The sequence below is a fragment of the Acomys russatus genome, chromosome 11 (genome assembly GCF_903995435.1).
Source record: "Acomys russatus chromosome 11, mAcoRus1.1, whole genome shotgun sequence".
Classification (NCBI taxonomy): domain Eukaryota; kingdom Metazoa; phylum Chordata; class Mammalia; order Rodentia; family Muridae; genus Acomys; species Acomys russatus.
In genome coordinates this window covers 46,910,937-46,927,935 of record NC_067147.1, presented here as the reverse complement: position 1 = coordinate 46,927,935, position 16,999 = coordinate 46,910,937, and the positions used below count along the sequence as shown (strand labels likewise).

General features: G+C 45.5%; 1 protein-coding gene across 1 annotated transcript in view; it reads right to left on the bottom strand.

Annotated features, from left to right (window-relative positions):
• The window catches only part of Ank3 (ankyrin 3), a 307,445-nt gene that overhangs the window by 135,408 nt on the left and 155,038 nt on the right, over positions 1-16,999 (bottom strand). Inside the window, exons 12-17 of the mRNA XM_051153191.1 lie at positions 16,782-16,880; positions 13,697-13,795; positions 11,926-12,024; positions 8,652-8,849; positions 6,476-6,574; positions 6,114-6,212 (exon numbers count right to left, since the gene is read on the bottom strand). Coding sequence (XP_051009148.1) covers positions 6,114-6,212; positions 6,476-6,574; positions 8,652-8,849; positions 11,926-12,024; positions 13,697-13,795; positions 16,782-16,880 — 693 coding nt within the window. The remainder of the gene's footprint in view (positions 1-6,113; positions 6,213-6,475; positions 6,575-8,651; positions 8,850-11,925; positions 12,025-13,696; positions 13,796-16,781; positions 16,881-16,999) is intronic.

The window sequence follows — 16,999 nt, the reverse complement described above, 5'->3', positions numbered from 1 at the left end:
AATGGGCTGTGGGGGAAGAGAGTGGGCTGTGGGGGGAGTGGGCTGTGGGGGAAGAGAGTGGGCTGTGGGGGAAGAGAGTGGGCTGTGGGGGGGGGAGAGTGTGGGCTGTGGGGGGAGAGAGTGGGCTGTGGAGGAAATAGCCTGGGGAAAGAATAAGTTTCTGAGAAGATGAGTTAATCTCCCTACCACTTTCTCTCTTTGCCCTCCCACTTTCTGCTGTGGGATGACACAGTGACAAGACCCTTGCAGGATATAATCTCCTCAGTCTTAGCCTTCTCAATCTCTAGGACAGAGAGAAAGCCTGTATCTTATCAGTGTGATATCAGAGCTGCCCCAGGAGAACGGAGACACTATGTACTGCCTGCAAGTGACAGTCTTTAATCTTCGAGGGAGTTGTTTCTCAATGATTCATGTCTGTCTGTCTGTACTTGATAGCCAGGCCCATCACCCTGTAAGTGTCCACATAGATTACTGTTTTGGGTTTCCCTGGCTTGCCTCACTCTACCGAGAATGCTTTCCCACAGCGTGCCTATAAAGACTGCATGTAGCAGTTGAAATTTCAACTTAAGGGCCACACCCTAAGGGAAGTTGGCTGCCTCTTTTCACCTCTCATTTTCAACACCCAGCAACCACTTTGCCTCTATCTCCAGTACTGGACCTTTAGTGATGCTCTCTTATTTACATATTTATCTCTTCTTATTGCGTTGGAAGCTACACAGGGTAACAGGTGCCTGTAGATTACAGGACGAAGGAATGTTCTAACCCTCTCAGGACATTTGGCCACCCTTCCCTCAGTCTTTGATGCCCAGCTGTGGACAAAGTTCCCTGATAATTAGTTGGGCCTTGGGAGCCTTGAGTATATGACCTGAGAAAAGTGCTTTCTGGAACTTGCTATCCATGAGAAATTCAAGATTGCACTGTGATGACTTGACCATAGCAAGCAAGCGGAAGGTGCAAAGTGGAAATGTCACCTCTAGACTCCTCAGACTGGGCTAAGCCAGGCCAGAAGGAAGTTTCATATTCCTATTTTTAGGCTTGACCTATGCCGTGTGGAAACACCAGATTACCCCGAGTAGCAGTTGGCCCTTTGGCCAAATGCTCAGACACACCCTTCAGAGCGGCTTGACTGTCTGAGGCCACAGTCTAAGACATAAGGGCAGGAGACAGCTCCCCACCATCTGACTCCCCATAAAAGGGAAAATTCACAAAGCAGCTCTGACAGAGGACACAGGATTAGTCAACAAACCTAACGCCCACAGTATGGGCAGTTAAAGACACTGAGAAGTCTTTATCTGGTATCTTTTGTGTTTTTACTTTTACAAGAGGGGCAGAACACTCAGCTGAGCCTGGGTGTGGTGTTGCATACTTGTAATTCCAGCATTTGGGAAGCTGGGGCCTCCTGGGCTACCTGGTAAGACTCTATCTCAAAAACAAACAAACAAACAAACATCAATAAAAGAGGAAAGAAAGGATCAGGAAGTAGTCACTTTTCAGCATCAAGCACTGCAGAATGGTTTGCTATCCTTTCAGACGTGACAATCTTGCTGTCTTCTAACACATCCCACAAATTCTAGGCCTTAAGAAACAAGTATCAGCTAGGTATGGTGGCGCAAGCCTTTTATCCCAGCGCTCGGCAGAGGCAGGTGGATCCCTGTGAGTTTGAGGCCAGCCTGGTCCACAAAGTGAGTCTAGGACAGCCAGAGCTACACAGAGAAATCCTATCTCAAAGACCCAAACCAAACCAAACCAAACACAAAACAGTTATCGAAAGAGCTCTAGCATCTCTGCAATGTGTGTGAAATGTAAACAATATACTGCAGGGTGTCTCTGGAGACAGATCCGGTAAAAAACGGATCTTAGTATCCCATTATCATTTAGCGTATGTACTTTTAGCAACCCACTCACAGAAAGTCATGCATCATGCTCCTAGGTACTGGCGGATTTTGAAAAAGGGCAAAAAGGAAGGATGCGTATAGAGGAGACAGCTGTGGCGCTAATGGCGCCTTCTGAAGCTCTGTCTACTGGAATTCAGAAATTGAAATTCTGGGAGTAAAAGCGGTAGACTTTTGTATTCTTTTTATTGCAAGAATCGTGTGCCCCGCTGAAAACTACATTTCCCAGCATCTCTTGCACCTAAGAGTGGCCAATGAGTTATCAAGAGCAGAAGTGGGTGGAGCTTCTGGGCAGCTCCTGAGGACTCCTTGCTACTTTAAAGAGGCAGAACTAAGCTTTGTGTTTGCTGCCTGGGCGACTGGAGAAAGCTCAGCTGCTCAAACCACTCTATGGAGGATTGTCTCCCTAGCAGATAAAGCTAGGCTGTAACTGAGATAACTGGTGCACGGAGTCCCTGGCTAGAGCCACTGATCTGAAGATGGTATTACGGGATGTCAGGGTATAAACACAGGCCTCGGCAATGTGCGGTGATACCGAAGATCAATGTCCCATTAGAAAAATTGGGGCTTAATTGACTGTGGCCTCAGGCTAATGGGACATCGCAGAGTTAGTACCAACCAGTCTGCTCGTCAACGCTTGCTCAATACTTCGTAACTTTGCAAGCATTCACCCTAAATTTTGTTTGATAGATGCAAAGCTGGATATTAACTACTTGTTACTTTAGTTTATTGAAATGGGGTCTCAGAAAGCCGGCCATGCCTGTAATCCCAGCACTCAGGGAGGCAGAGGCAGGAGAATCTCTGTGAGTTCGAAGCCAGCCTGGCCTACAAAGCTAATCCAGGACAGTCAAGGCTACACAGAGAAACCCTGTCTTGAAAAACAAAAACAAAAACAAACAAACAAAAAACAAAAAGAAAGAAAGAAGAAAAGAAAGAAAAAGAAATAAGGTCACTGGCCTTATATTACACTATGTGCCCAAGGGCAGGGAAACCTTTAGCGTTTCATGCCACGGCCTCCTCCTGAGCACATGTGTGCCTGAGAGTCGATCCAGGGCTGTGTGTATGCTAGGCAAGCTCTCTACCACAGAGCCACACCCTGCTTATATGAACACAAACAAACAAACAAACACCAGACCAGACTCATGTTTTTCACATATATCCCTCTGTAACTACTGCTCTTTCTAGCCTGGTTGGCACTAGTGTGCCAGTATTATTACCTCCATGCGAGAACAGCTAGAGCCGTACGCTCACTGCCTACCAAGTCTTTGGGGGAGCTTACACGCACAGGCCCGCAAGCACAAAGACATCATCTTAGTTACTTGTCTCCTGCTGTGATAAGACACCATGGCCAAGGCCACTTATAAAAGAAAGCATTTAACTGGGGGCTCGACTATAGTTTCTGAGGGTTAGAGAGCAGGGTCATCGCTGGGTGGCAGCAGAAGTGGGGGGCATAGTATCAGGCAGGCCAGCAAGGTTGACACTGGAGCAGTAGCTAAGAGCTTCCATCTTGTCAGCAAGTTGGAGGCAGGCAGGGGGTATGGGGAGGCACAGAGACACAGAGACACAGAGAAATACAGAGATAAGAGAGACAGAGACACACAGAGAGACAGAGAGACAAAGACACACATACATACAGAGAGGAGAGAGAGAGAGAGACAGACAGACAGACAGACACATGGACAGACAATGGAGAGACTGGCCTTGTGTGGGCTTTGAAACCCCAAAGTGTACCTCTAGTGACACACTTCCTCTAACAAAGCCACACCTCCCAAACCGTCTCAAAACAATTCTACCAATTAGGAACCAGACACTCAAATATATGAGCCTACAGAGCCATTCTTAATCAGTCCACTACAGATATTAACAAACAATGAAGTAAAAAATGGATGGACATTAATTCCACTAACACCTAGTCTAGTATACACAACAAACTTCCCTCCTGCCACTGTCTCCTCTCTCTAGAAAGCCTTCCTCTTCCCTCTGCTGAACTCTGTCCATTAACTCAGCCCTCCACTCCTTTCCACCCCTAACCACCTCTCTACTCGTCTCTGAAGATGATGATGATGCCATCATTCTAAGTGAGTAGTGCAGACTCTTCTGTGATTGGCTGATTACAGTCAGCGTACAGCCTTAAGCGGCTTCCATGCAGGTGTGTGCAGGGATCTCCTTAAAGTGCGGATATGACAGACTCAGAAAGGCTGATATCGTACGCTCTCTCTCACTTGCTCCATCTACCCAGGGGGCTTGAGGGAGCAGAGGAGAGGAAAGTGATCAACAGAAAGGGTGACAGAGTCATGGGTAAGTGACTGTGGCCAGAGGTCTTATATACATGTATAGAAACATTATAGTTGTTAAAAAACACAGGCCTGTACCTTTAGGCCAGACTTCATAGCCTGAATCAGGCCACACCTCTTGGCAGCCCTCTCTGGGACAGAGAGCTAAGAAAGTGTTTGTGTTGGGGACCAACTGCAGCCTGACATTGATTTGTGGCCCTACCTGGTGCCTGGCTCCTCTCTGCTCCTTGACATATACCCTGTGCTGAACTTAATCACATGACTTATAACTTCTTGCTATCCCGAAAGGGTTATACAAAGCCAGGTATTTCCTTTGTTTTGGGGGTTGATCTGGAGACTTCTCATGGTGATTTGCTGGGGAAAAGGATCTGAAGAAGCACCATCTCCCCTCTTATCGCTCCCCCTGCACCCCAGCCCTACCTCGATCATTCTCAGTCTTAAAGAAGCTTCTCTCTGGCTCTTAAAGGGACCCTCTCCTTCCCTTCCAGTCTCCATCATACTTTGCTCTCCATTTACTGTCCTGTGTCCACCCACCTTGGGGCCCAATCACTCTTGTTCTCTAATAAACTTCATTGAAAGGAATTGTGGAATCCTGGTCAGCAAAGGCAGGTGGATCTCAGTGAGTTCAAGTCCAGCCTGGTCTACAGAGTGAGTTCCAGGCCAGCTAGAGCTACACAGTGAGACCCTGTCTCAAAACAAAAACAAAACAAAAAAAAACCCAAACAACAACAACATACCTAAGAAAACAAAAATAGCCCAGATGTCCTTTCCTTTTTGAGGCTGAACAACCTCTCATGCAAGCATCACTTTCTTTACTTGTGTGTACATTGGTGTATGCTGGACTGCCTCACTCTTCGGGCTGTTAGGCTAATGGTTCTATGCCTTAATTTTTTTCTTCTAAATTTGTTTGTTTGTTTTTTGGAACATGGTCCAAGAATGGAGTCAGTGTTCAGTGTTGTGTCACAGCCACCTGCCCAGCAACCACACACATGCCCGGGCAACTCTATGAATGCATCTTTAAGGATTCAGCATTGTGGCATGCCATGCCAGAATACCGGGGCAACATAAGAGCTGAATACACTAAATTTGTGTGCTTTCTTCTCAGAAATTTAAGATGTCTAGTGGTCAAAAAACTTCCTAATAACAAGACTAACATAACAGTCCCCTTAATAAAAACCCACATACAAAACTCTGTAGGCTGCTGCGTGGAGCACACAAAGCACATGCAGGCAGTGTTTTCCTGGCCAGGAAAATGTAATATGTGACTTTCTAAATTTTGATAAGTCAGGACTTCTGTGTGAGTGTGTGTGTGCATATGAGTGTACACACGCATGTGGGAGTACATAGGTCAGAGGCTGAAGTTGGGTGTCTTCCTCAGTTGCTTTTCCACTCCATCTTTTGAGACAGGGACTCTCATCAAATCTGTAGCTTGGTGATTGGACTAGCCTGGCGGCCAGCAGTGCCCACCGAGCCTTCTGTCTCTGCCTCCGCAGCTCTGGACTGCGCATGTGTGCCTCCATGCCTGGCTTTTTGCATGGATGCTGGGGGATCTGGACTCAGCTACTTAAGCTCATATAGCAAACTCTTTACCAAACACAGATGTCTTCTGGGTCTCACGAGTCAGAACTTCTTACTCCCGTAGGCTCTGTATGTGTTTTCAATCTGGCTGAAAAGTATTCCAGCTTCCTTCCCTCCCCATGTTCCAGGACGCCCTGGGATATCCCAAGGGAAACCAACTGACAAGTATGTATTTATCGAGCATCTACCACAGGAGGTGACGAAACAGCGGAAGGCATACACCTTCCTGGCGAGTCTGTCTGTCATTTTTATAAGCTGTGCCTAAACCATGAGGATGCTACAGAGTTGCGCTCCTATAGAGACAGGCGGATGACGCACATTCAGTTCTTACGGTGTGAGTTACAAGTACCTTTGCAGCTGCGTGGGGTGAGGCTCCCTGGTCCAAAAGCAGAAGGGCCACTTTCTGATTATCGTAATGTGCTGCTACATGCAGTGGAGTTAGCCCGCTCTGAAAACACGTGCAGAGACAACAACCAGGGTCAAAAGTGTCTTTAGTAGGACATTCTTACATTTAGGAAACAGGATTAGACTGGACATAGCAGATAGGTTCCATTGTACATGGAGCCAGCATTCACCTGATTCCAAGTATTCAGTATGGCTTAGTTACCATCAGAGTGGCTGGGTGTGCGGGTGGAGGGTGGGGTATTAGCAAGTGTTGGTTCGTTGTTGTGGAAGTGGCCTGCTACAGGGTGGTGGCTGATGACATCATACCTTCCCAGCAGCATCGGGAGACGCACTCTTCTGCAGCAGGAGATTGGCTACTTCAAGCTTTCCATATTTTGCAGCCACGTGGAGAGGAGTGAATCCCTTCTAAGGAGAGAAATGGAAGGGGGGAAAAAAAAACACATCACGAATGGAAACGACACACTGCAGGGCTTCTCAGGGCTGATGGCTTGTTCTAATGATGGAGATGAGTTACATGTGTGCGCACTACCGGTATGTATGTATGTGTGTGTGCATGTGTTTGAATGTGTATGTATATGTTTGTGTGTGTATGGGTCGGTGAGTGCATGTGTATGTGTGCGTGCACACGAATGTGTGGGTGAATATGCTCGTGTGTGTGTGTGTGTATGTGTGTATGTGTGTGTCTGTGTGTGTGTATGTGTGCGTGTATGTGTGTCTGTGTGTGTGTATGTGTGCGTGTATGTGTGTATGTGTGTGTATGTGTGTGTGTGTATGTGTGCGTGTATGTGTGTATGTGTGTATGTGTGTATATGTGTGCGTGTATGTGTGTGTGTATGTGTGTGTATGTGTGTGTATATGTGTGCATATGTGTGCATATGTGTGTATGTGTATGTGTGTATGTGTATGTATGTGTGTATATGTGTGTGTGTATGTGTGTATGTGTGTATGTGTGTGTATGCGTGTGTGTATGTGTGTGTGTGTGTGTAAGGTCCCAAGTAGCACATAACAATGGAAGACTTCTCTAGTCTATTGGAACAAGCAGGCTATACTTACCATGTGGTCTAATCTGCAGCCTGCAAAGCCATAGGTGTCTCAAGATAGCTGTGTTTGTGACCTAACTCAGTTGTAGTCCACAGGGTTGTGTAACCTCCTAAAGACCAAGAGAATATTTGCCCCCCTGCTGGCCAAACCACTTGGGCCACTTATTTGGGTGCTAATCAGATATCTCCCCAGGATGACACTGATAAGCTCGATTTGGAAATTATTCCAGGGCCATTGGGGGTATCCTACTGTAGGAAAGACGGCTCAAATGGGCCCCATGTGTAGGCCCCTGCTGGTGTGCTTGGGAAACCCCATTGTAAGTCTGGACCCTCTGTGGGCTCACATCAGCAGAGGCCATGTCCCTTTGCCTTTAGCCTACTTCCCCACACATGCCCGCAATGCCTTCATGCATGCTCCTGCCTCTGGGAGCAGGTAGAAGTCCTTTCATCTTTGCTCTCTGGGGTGAACTGAGTAACTACACATGCAAGAGTTAGATGTTTAAAGTTCCTGAATGTTCTCCCATGATTTCAGAGCCTGCAAGGATCTAGGTATCCACAGGTCAGTCAACACCCAGGATTAAAGAGGGTCCCAAGCTTTCATAAGAGATTGGAGCATGGGCCAATATAGTCTATCTCATAAAACTACTGCTAACTAGAGCCAGTGGGCAGCTGGGATGGAGGAGGGTGAGGGGTGCCATGTGGCCCCCATTACTTATTATTGTTTCACATTCTAAATTATATCCAGGAACTTGTGACTTGACTCTCCTAAAGACTTAAGGAATCATGGGAGATGAGGTTTGGGGTAGTCAGTATTTATTCAGGTGTTTTTTTTTTTTTTAAGTATGTATAATATTTTAAAAATAAATTATATACTAGACTTTTTTATCCATAGCTAGAAAAGAGACTACAACACCCAGCACTCTCCTCTCAGGATGTGCCATAGGCAAACTTATTTTGCTATTACTCTTGTTATGTCCATGGAGTTCCAGTAAAAAATTAGATAAGCAAACATACAAACCAATTTTGCATTCTGCGTTTACATTACAGCAGTGAGAGAATATTACTTGAAGACACAAGAGATGAATCAACCAAACGGCAAGTTAATCAATGATAACAAAGGAAATCAGCAGGCGTATTTCAAACTGCCATTTAGGTCTCTCAAGAAATTTGCCGCCTCCGCCCCCCCCCCCCCCCCCGCCAAAAAAAAAATCTCTGATTCAGGATGTCATTAAGATGTCCTTAGAAGGTAACATATTGAGAAACTTAGGACCAAAAGAAAATTCCTCAAGTACACATTGATAACTTCCTGCTGAGCAAGGCTTTGCTGGCCAAGGTTATGACTAGCCTGGGGAGCCACAGTAGATCGAGAACCACAGCCTCTTAACCCATCACTGTGTTGGAGACTCTAAGAAGGCGGGGCTTTGGGAGCCAAGTCCTCATACCTTTGTTGTTATGGATAAAGATGCTCCGTGATCCAGAAGGAATGCCGCTACATCCTCATGCCCCTCCCGGGCCGAAAGGTGAAGGGGGGTGTACCCAGAAGTTGTTGCTGCGTTGGGAGACGCTCCTTGCTGCAACAGTTGTTGCACTATATCGGCCTTTCCCAGTCGGGCTGAAATGTGGAGTGGGGTCTGGTCATCCTAAATGCAAGGTAGAAACACGAGGCTTGTGAGCTCCCAAGGCAATGGTGCCACGTGAAAAACGGAGGGGACGTTAGCTGACCCGTGCCTGAGGTATGGGAAACTCTGATTCAATGCTAAAAGGAACCTCATTTCTGTTTTTCTACAAGGTTTGGAGCTGTGAGGACAGAAGATCTTAAAGACCCTTGGATTGACCTGTTTGTGTATGAAAGGCAGCTCTGTCTGTACCTTAGCTCTTTACCACCTGCCACAGAGCATTAGTCTTAATCCTACAGTGAGTCTTGGGGGGGTGGGGCGTGAGAAGTAGTAGTGGATGAGAACAAATCTGAGTGGACTGCGCATGCCTGGGAGTTATATTTACTTCTCCAAGCCATCCCAACACGACTGTATTGCTTTGTTCGTGCCCCCTTTTCTCACAGCCAAAAGCTAAGGGGGACAGAACAGGGCCATGAAGGGGTTCGTCAAGCTGTGCATCCAGGCAGCAAGGGCTGCATTTGCCTATAATAAAGAGCTAACTTATTAAAGTTTCTCCCAAAGGCATGAGGCATGCACTGAGTCCTACCCCTGAGGGAGCTTGAGACAAGTGGGAGGGCCAACCTTTCCTAATCTGACCAGATAGATGCCCCCAAAATGTCCCATGTCATTTCTCTAAGTGAAATACCCACTAAAATGCATCAGTTTCTTTAAATGCCTCTGGTAGGAGAGGCAGAAAGAAGGGTAGAACAGAATATGGGTACTGCTTTGCGTGAAGGTAGAGAAATCAAGGCCAGAGAGGCCACACATCCAGTAGGAAGCATAGGAGGAGTGTGACGGATTGGCTGTGAAGTGTCCCTAACAGACTCGTGTGTTTGAGCACTTAGTCCTTGGTGGGTGGTACTGCCTGGGAAGGTTCTGGAACCTTTAGGAACTAGAGCCTCACCGAAGGGAAGTGGGTCACTGGGGGTTATGCCCTGAGGCTGGATAGTCCAGTCCTGTTTCCTCCTCACTCTCTGCTTCCAACCTCAAATGCAAGACCAGCTGGCCTCCGGCTGCCATGTTGTGTATTTTCCACCAATAAGGGATAATGCCCTTGAGCTGTCAGTCAGAGTAAACTATCACTCCCTTAAACTGCTTCTTTTCAGGTATTTGGGTGCAGCAAGGAGAAAAGTAACCAACACAAGCCATAAGAAGGGACACCAAGATGCCATGACAAGCAGGGGACAATCCAAAGGTTCATGCCCCTCTGTCGTGGCTGCCTCAACCCCAGACCTTCACTGCTATTTGTTTTCTCAGGCTCTACTTGAAACATCCCACCTTTATTAACTCAGCCATCTTTACAGAAGCCTTTACTGTATGCTTTGTTTACAAGCTCTTTGACGGTGAGTCACAGCCCCCATATGAGGTAGCTAACTCAACAAGAGGCCACAGACCCATAGTAATTAACCCAAAAGTTCATTTAAAACCGCAGGCATATGGGGGCTTTCTATTGGTGCTTGCTAGTGTCTACTTGAGTGCTTCATTGTATCTTTGATTCTGAATAGGAAACATGAACACTTTGCTCACGCAGCATCAACAAACGCTGCTTAAATAGCCCAGCTCAGATTTGGCGCTATTGCACAGTATGAACCACAGTGTTTTTCACTGCATACACAATGTTCCCTGCTCTTACAGAAACATCAGAGCTTAATGACTGAAAGTGAGGATGTTTAATATTTTCCTATCGGCATCCCTAAGCATGCAAGTATCATATGACTGCGTCTATGAATGGAGCTGTGGCAGAGTGTTGGTTTGAAAGTTATTGCTTGAGCTGCTGACTTGAGATTCACAATCACTAAATGACTTTTGGCTCAATTAGGGCAGGATTTCTAATAATTTTTGAAATGTCCCTCAACATCTTATAGCATGTATTTAGGCAAAGCAGTGGCTTCAGCATTGGCAATTATGAAACCAAACTACGGGTGGACTCTGAAAAGCGTTGAAGGTACTCTGCATCCTAGAGTAGCAACTCTTCAGCCAAGGTTTAATTCTTTATTAAAAAAAAGGAAAAAAAAACAAGCACATCATCATTAGTTTGCAGATTTGCTTTCACATTTAATGAACTCTAAGGCTCTTTAACAAATGCTTTGTCACAGAGTTGACTCAAGGTATATTTATGAGCGATCATTACTACAAACTGAATTTGTGTTGTGGCCTGCTTTATATACTTATGTATCTGGGATGACAAGTAGCAACACTTAAAAAGTTCTGTTTTAGAAAAGGAAATTCATCACGGAGACATCAATTAACTTGCCCAGGAGATCTCAGCTGACTGGCCTCAGCCATCATACCTCCTTCGTGAAATTCAATGTATTAACGTCATCTTCAGTATCAACTAACTACGCTCCTTGTTTGTAATCAACAGTCATGAATCCAAGGGCTCTGACTAACAGGAAATAGGATACTGCCTCTCTGGTTATTCCATGTTACTAAGGTAGAGGCTTAGCTATGGTCTTCTAGACCAAAGTCTGCAAGCTACACTTCAAGATCCATACAGCGACCATTGAAGGAAAACCCAAAAGAGTTAAGAAATCATTCAGCTGGGTGTGGTAGCTCAGCCTTGAGTGCTTGGACTTCTGGGATGAGACAGTCCATTCCCTCATCTGAGTCTGGGGCATTATGGTTTCATATTTTATAGAAAGGAGATGGGAAGAAAAAACCCACACCCTTTCTCCTTTTGAGGCTGTGCCAGGTGGCAGACATAGAAGTCAACCCCAGACGCGGACTCATGTTTACAAGCTGTGATTCTTCTAGAAACTTCCTCCCTAAGATCATCTCAGTAAGAACAACTCTGGAGCTGCCTAGATCTGGTTCCTAACCTGTTAGGACTTCACAATGTGCCCAGGGCAATTCCTTATTCTCTGTAGCTGTGCTACACAGCTGAATGGCTATGGTGGCTGAGTATTTTTATATGATTCTTGGGTGGAGACTTTCATCACCAGAACACCTTATTAGTGAAACCTTGTCTTTGAGAGACAGTAAGCATTCACCTAAAGGTTTGCTGAACCCCAGGCTTCAGCCTCAGTTTCCCTTTTAAGGTCCCATGTCGCCTTGCCCTTACCTTAGCTTTTGCTTCTACCTGAGCGCCGTCTTGTACCAGATACCGCACCACTTCTGCTTGGCCCGACCGAGCCGCCATATGCAATGCTGTTTCCCCTCGCTGGGGACCATAAGGGAAAGTCAATTAACGGCAATTCTCAAAACAATCAGCATGCTTTGTTGGCATGAGGTTATAGTAACTGTTTTTAAACAACAACAACAAATATGTTTATATGCCCTGAGCACTTCCTTGGTGTAAAGATAGAAAAGTATACACATGAAAATGTTCCCAGAAACCTGACCCAGGGTGGCAAGGACTTGGTGTAACCATGAGGAACCCAGCCATTAATGCCATGAGAAGCACAGCTCAGGAGTTTCCAGCAAGGTATCCTTAGGGTTGAAAAGATGCCGATGCTCCCAGGATAGAGAATAGGCATCAAATGATGAAGCCAGGCAGGTGAGCAAGCTCCAGGGGAGAGCCCCACACCTGCCTAACCTGTACTTGGAGATTGCTGTTGTAACCTGTGATGGATGCAAGCCTCACCCCAGCACATCATCCTGTTTTCAGAGAATTAGCAGTCAAGATCAATGTCAGTTTACCAGTTCTTAAATACTGATTATGAAATTGAGACTAAAGGTTAGACATTGCACAGGGGCACCAAAATGACACTGAGGGTCAGATGTAGCCCATCTCCAGTAGCCTAAATAGATCAGATTGTTTTTGGTACCATCATGAGGGGCACTAGCCCACCCCTACCTTACCCTTTCACCCAATTGTCTCTAACTCAGATTCCTCATTCGTTCAGCCTACAGAAATGGTAACAAGACAGAGAGCATGCACTGAGACAGAAACATAATAAAAACCAAATGCATTTGCTCGCACAAGCAGAATCCACGGCAAAGTGACTTTTATAAAAGAAGTTTTGCCTAACAGGACATCCATCTGGATGGATGGACAGGAAGGTGGCCTCATGGGAGATGTGCCATGTGCTCACTGCAAAGGAGCTGAGGTTGTTGTTTGCTTTACCACACAGCAGTTTGTTTGTTTGCTTGTTTTTTATAGAGTAAAATAACGCCTGGTTTTTAGCACTGCCCAAGTGTGTGTGCAAGACCTCACGGCACAGCACCTCTGTGATGACTATTGCTTATCTCCTCTTTATTGCTTCTGAGTTAAATGGGCAGTTCGTAGGCTTGTAGTCCATTGTTCTAGAAGGATGATGTTATTTCAAAGACTGTAACAGTGTTGGGTGACACAGCAGGCTCAGGGTGAGCACTCCCTGCTCTGGTAATTACTCTAAATCAGCTCACGGGCTTGATGGCAACTCTCAGCCTAGGGAAATATTGCCTGGCGATTCGCTCACTTAGATGCCCATGGGTTAGCATGTGCTCAACACAGTAGAACGCTCTTAAAGCCAATGCCTTTGAAATTGCATGAACTTACTCCTCCACGTATATGATGACGCTGTGCTAATCATACCCTCGACACGCAGTACTTTTAATAGATTCTCTCAGAGAACCCCACAGCATTGCATTTCCATTCCATCCCCACTAGGGATGCTCTTGCAGTGTTACCAGACGTGTTCTTTAAATCCTAACAATTCTTAGCCAGCTGGCTACAGGAGACAGTATCTTGCCTCTGAAGCAAAGGAAAGCAAAGGTGTTCTCAAACCCTTTATCTGAAGTAACACAATTATATAGTAATCAGCTTACTCATAGTTAATATGTAAGTACAGAAAGGTCACATTTTCCAGCATCCTAAAAGCTTACAACTGATCTTGGTTAAAGGTACTTACCACATTGGTGGTATTTGGGGAGGCTCCATGATGCATTAGCTGTGATACAATATTTACATGTCCCATGAAGGCAGCAACATGGATTGGGGTAAGGCCCGACTAAAGGGGAAGGAAGAAAATGTTGGCTGTTGGCTTGTCACCCAAGAGGCTAGATTATGTACTTGCCTACCTGCCCGCCTGCTTTCAGTCATCTACTTGCACATCTACCTACACGTACACCCATCTGCCCATCCACCATCCACCCATCCACCCATCCACCCACCCATCCATCTACCCACCTATCCACCCATCCACCCATCCACCCACCTATCCATCCATCCATCCATCCACCCATGAATCCATCCACCCACCCACCCATCCATCCATCCACCCACCCACCCATCCATCCATCTAATTCACCCACCCATCCACCTACCTATCCACCCATCCATCTGCTCATTCACTCTTTCCACCCATCTATACTCACTCACTCCATCTACTCATCCATCCACTCACCCACAATCCACATATCCATCTTAACCAGCTCAGGGGGTCAAATGAAAGGACATCAAGTAGTCACCATTATGTCACAAATTTTTTTTTTATGTCACAGATTTTATGGGGTAACTATATCAGCACAATTGTCACTCCCCTAAAGTAATATCTGTGGTTATGAAAGACTTAACATAATTTCTATTAAAGAAAAAAATGTGTATTTTATACTTTTGATAGAGATTTAAGAAAGAGTTGAGAGAAAAAAGTTTATTTTTTCCCTTATTATGAAACCTTTCTTGTCCATATGTATGTTTGTATGTAGGGCACAGTGATAACACATACTTTGGTAAAATGTTGGCTATTAGTTCAAATTCTTTTCTGGGCTTAGAATTCCCATGAACTCTGAGTAGATGAAACCTATAATGCACAAAACAGCTAATGCAAACCATCCCCCTGATAAAGAGAAAACCAGTGATAGGCATTCTAGTCATTCAACATGTTAACTATAAGCATTGCAAATGAATGAAATGTATTTAAGGCACCTTGAGAAGAGGAGCATGCTTGCCTCAAACCCTATGCACATGTGCACAGCTCCCTCCCTGGACACTATGTCCATGTAAGCAGGACTGCACAATCCAAGGCTATTTTATATTGAATATGTCCACAGAAATAGAGAAGTCAAAAAGAGAATTAAAGTCTCAAGACAAGAATCATGTGTTGGAGTTTAATTTCCTTATATTACTCATGAAACTTTGTTCCATTTTTTTAATGTTCAGAACTTAATTAGCTTACAACATTTATCTGATAAAAATAATAGGAAAAAATTTTATCTTTATTTTTAAAGAGAAATGGATAATTAATCTCTATAGAAACTTGAGATGTGTCAAAGAATGTGTGACAGGGCTAATCCTGAAACTCAGTGGTACAGAATTGCCCAGCATAGGTAAGGCTGTAGGTATACACACACACACACACACATATATATGTATGTATGCACGTACATGTATATATATAAACATGGTTATATTAATATGTTGTGGGTTTTGATAATACAATTAATATAAATATCTATCTATCTAATAAGTTGAACATACAAACTTACCCATGCCAGGTAATATTTTACCACTGAGCTTCAGAAATAGCTTTGTTATTCATACACACACACACACACACACACACACACACACACGCACACACACGCTATATATGTATACGACATATGCATTATTATCCAGGTATACACACACACACATATGTACACACAAGAGGGATTCTATCTGTAAAAGTAAAAGATGAAAGAAAAGAAAGTCAGCCTGCCAGTCTCCAAACAGTGAGGACTGAAGCAAAGGGGAACAGGGGAGTATTTGTTATGGTTGGTCACCCTTTTCTAGCAACAGGGAAGTCAGGTGTCAGGGAACGGCTTCTCACATGCTCAGGGAGCTGGAATCTGGAAGGTCTTTTCAGTACTGGTAAGCATCTCCAGACACTTACACAACTTCAAGCCAACCTTTGTCTCAGAGTCAAGTCTGACCTCTAAAGGGTTTCCTTGCATTGAGGTATGATTGCTATTCTGTACAAAAAGCACTAGGGTACCTAACACGCAGGCACGAGTCTTAATAAAGGGGCCGGCTTCTTCCGGCACGGAGTGTTGAGTTTCAAGGCAAGGCCAAAATGCCACGTACAAGCAGTATAGGAGCTCATGTGTCTAGTATCAAGTATTCAACCAGACTTCTTGAACTGTGGGCAGTGTGAGGACAGGAAGGCTTGGTCTGCGGGTTCTGGAGTCACAGGGGAGCCACAGGACCACAGGCATGGATAGAAACGTGCACGTGACTGTCCGGCAGTGAGCACCTGGTGCTAGGCAGCCAGTAACAGCAGATTTCCTGCGAGAGGAGGTCTAGGTATGCAGGACCAGCCTGGCAAATGAGTGCGGCCCACACACCTGCTCTAGAAGAGTCTAGAATTTGCAGACGGAGTTCCTGAAGTTGGGAAGGGAGAGAGGTGGAGTGGGGAAGGGCAGTTCTGGCGAGGGCAACACAGGCCTGTTGGCTATGTGGAGACCCAGTGCTGACTCACAAGGATGGATTCTCTCGGTGGGTTCAGAGGAAAGACACACGGGGCTTCCCTGCTCCTTAATACAGCACCCCCATAACTTCATTCATTGTAAGCCCCCAAAACATTGAAACGGGTTTCTCAGCCTTTCCGTCAAACAGCTGCAGCCAAGTGTGAATCATTTGGTGGCACAGGCAACCTCTACCCAAGACATGACAGCGTGATGACGAGACGCCCCTTAGGAGGCAAACTGGCCTCCACCAGAATGATTGAGCATGTAAGATTTATTTCAGGTCACCTTTCAACAGCGGAGCCCACACTGTGACTGTGTGTTCCTAACTGTATTTCCATCCTGGGATATATCTGTATCCGTTTACTTACCCACTTGCTCACCCCTGTGTCTGCTCCTCCTAAAATCTTGAGACCCATTCAGGGAAGAGAGTATGTGGCCGTGACAATAACACAAGCAGACACAGCTGCTTCCCCTGGAGGGAACCCTGTGGCTGCTGAAGCCATACTCTCTTGTCCCCTGAGTCCTGAAAGGGCCCCCCCCTCTCACCTCGGTTACAGCTTGTATAGATGCCCCGTGCTTCAAAAGGAGCTCCATCACTCTGATCCGGTTCTTTTTGCAGGCAATATGGAGAGGGGTGAAGCCATTCTGCAAGGGACAAACATATATATCTACATAACTCCATTCCACGGAAGTCATTTCCCCCGTGGGCAGAAAAAAAAAAAAAAAAGTCTAGTACAGTAAGGTACCATGCAGACTTCAAAACC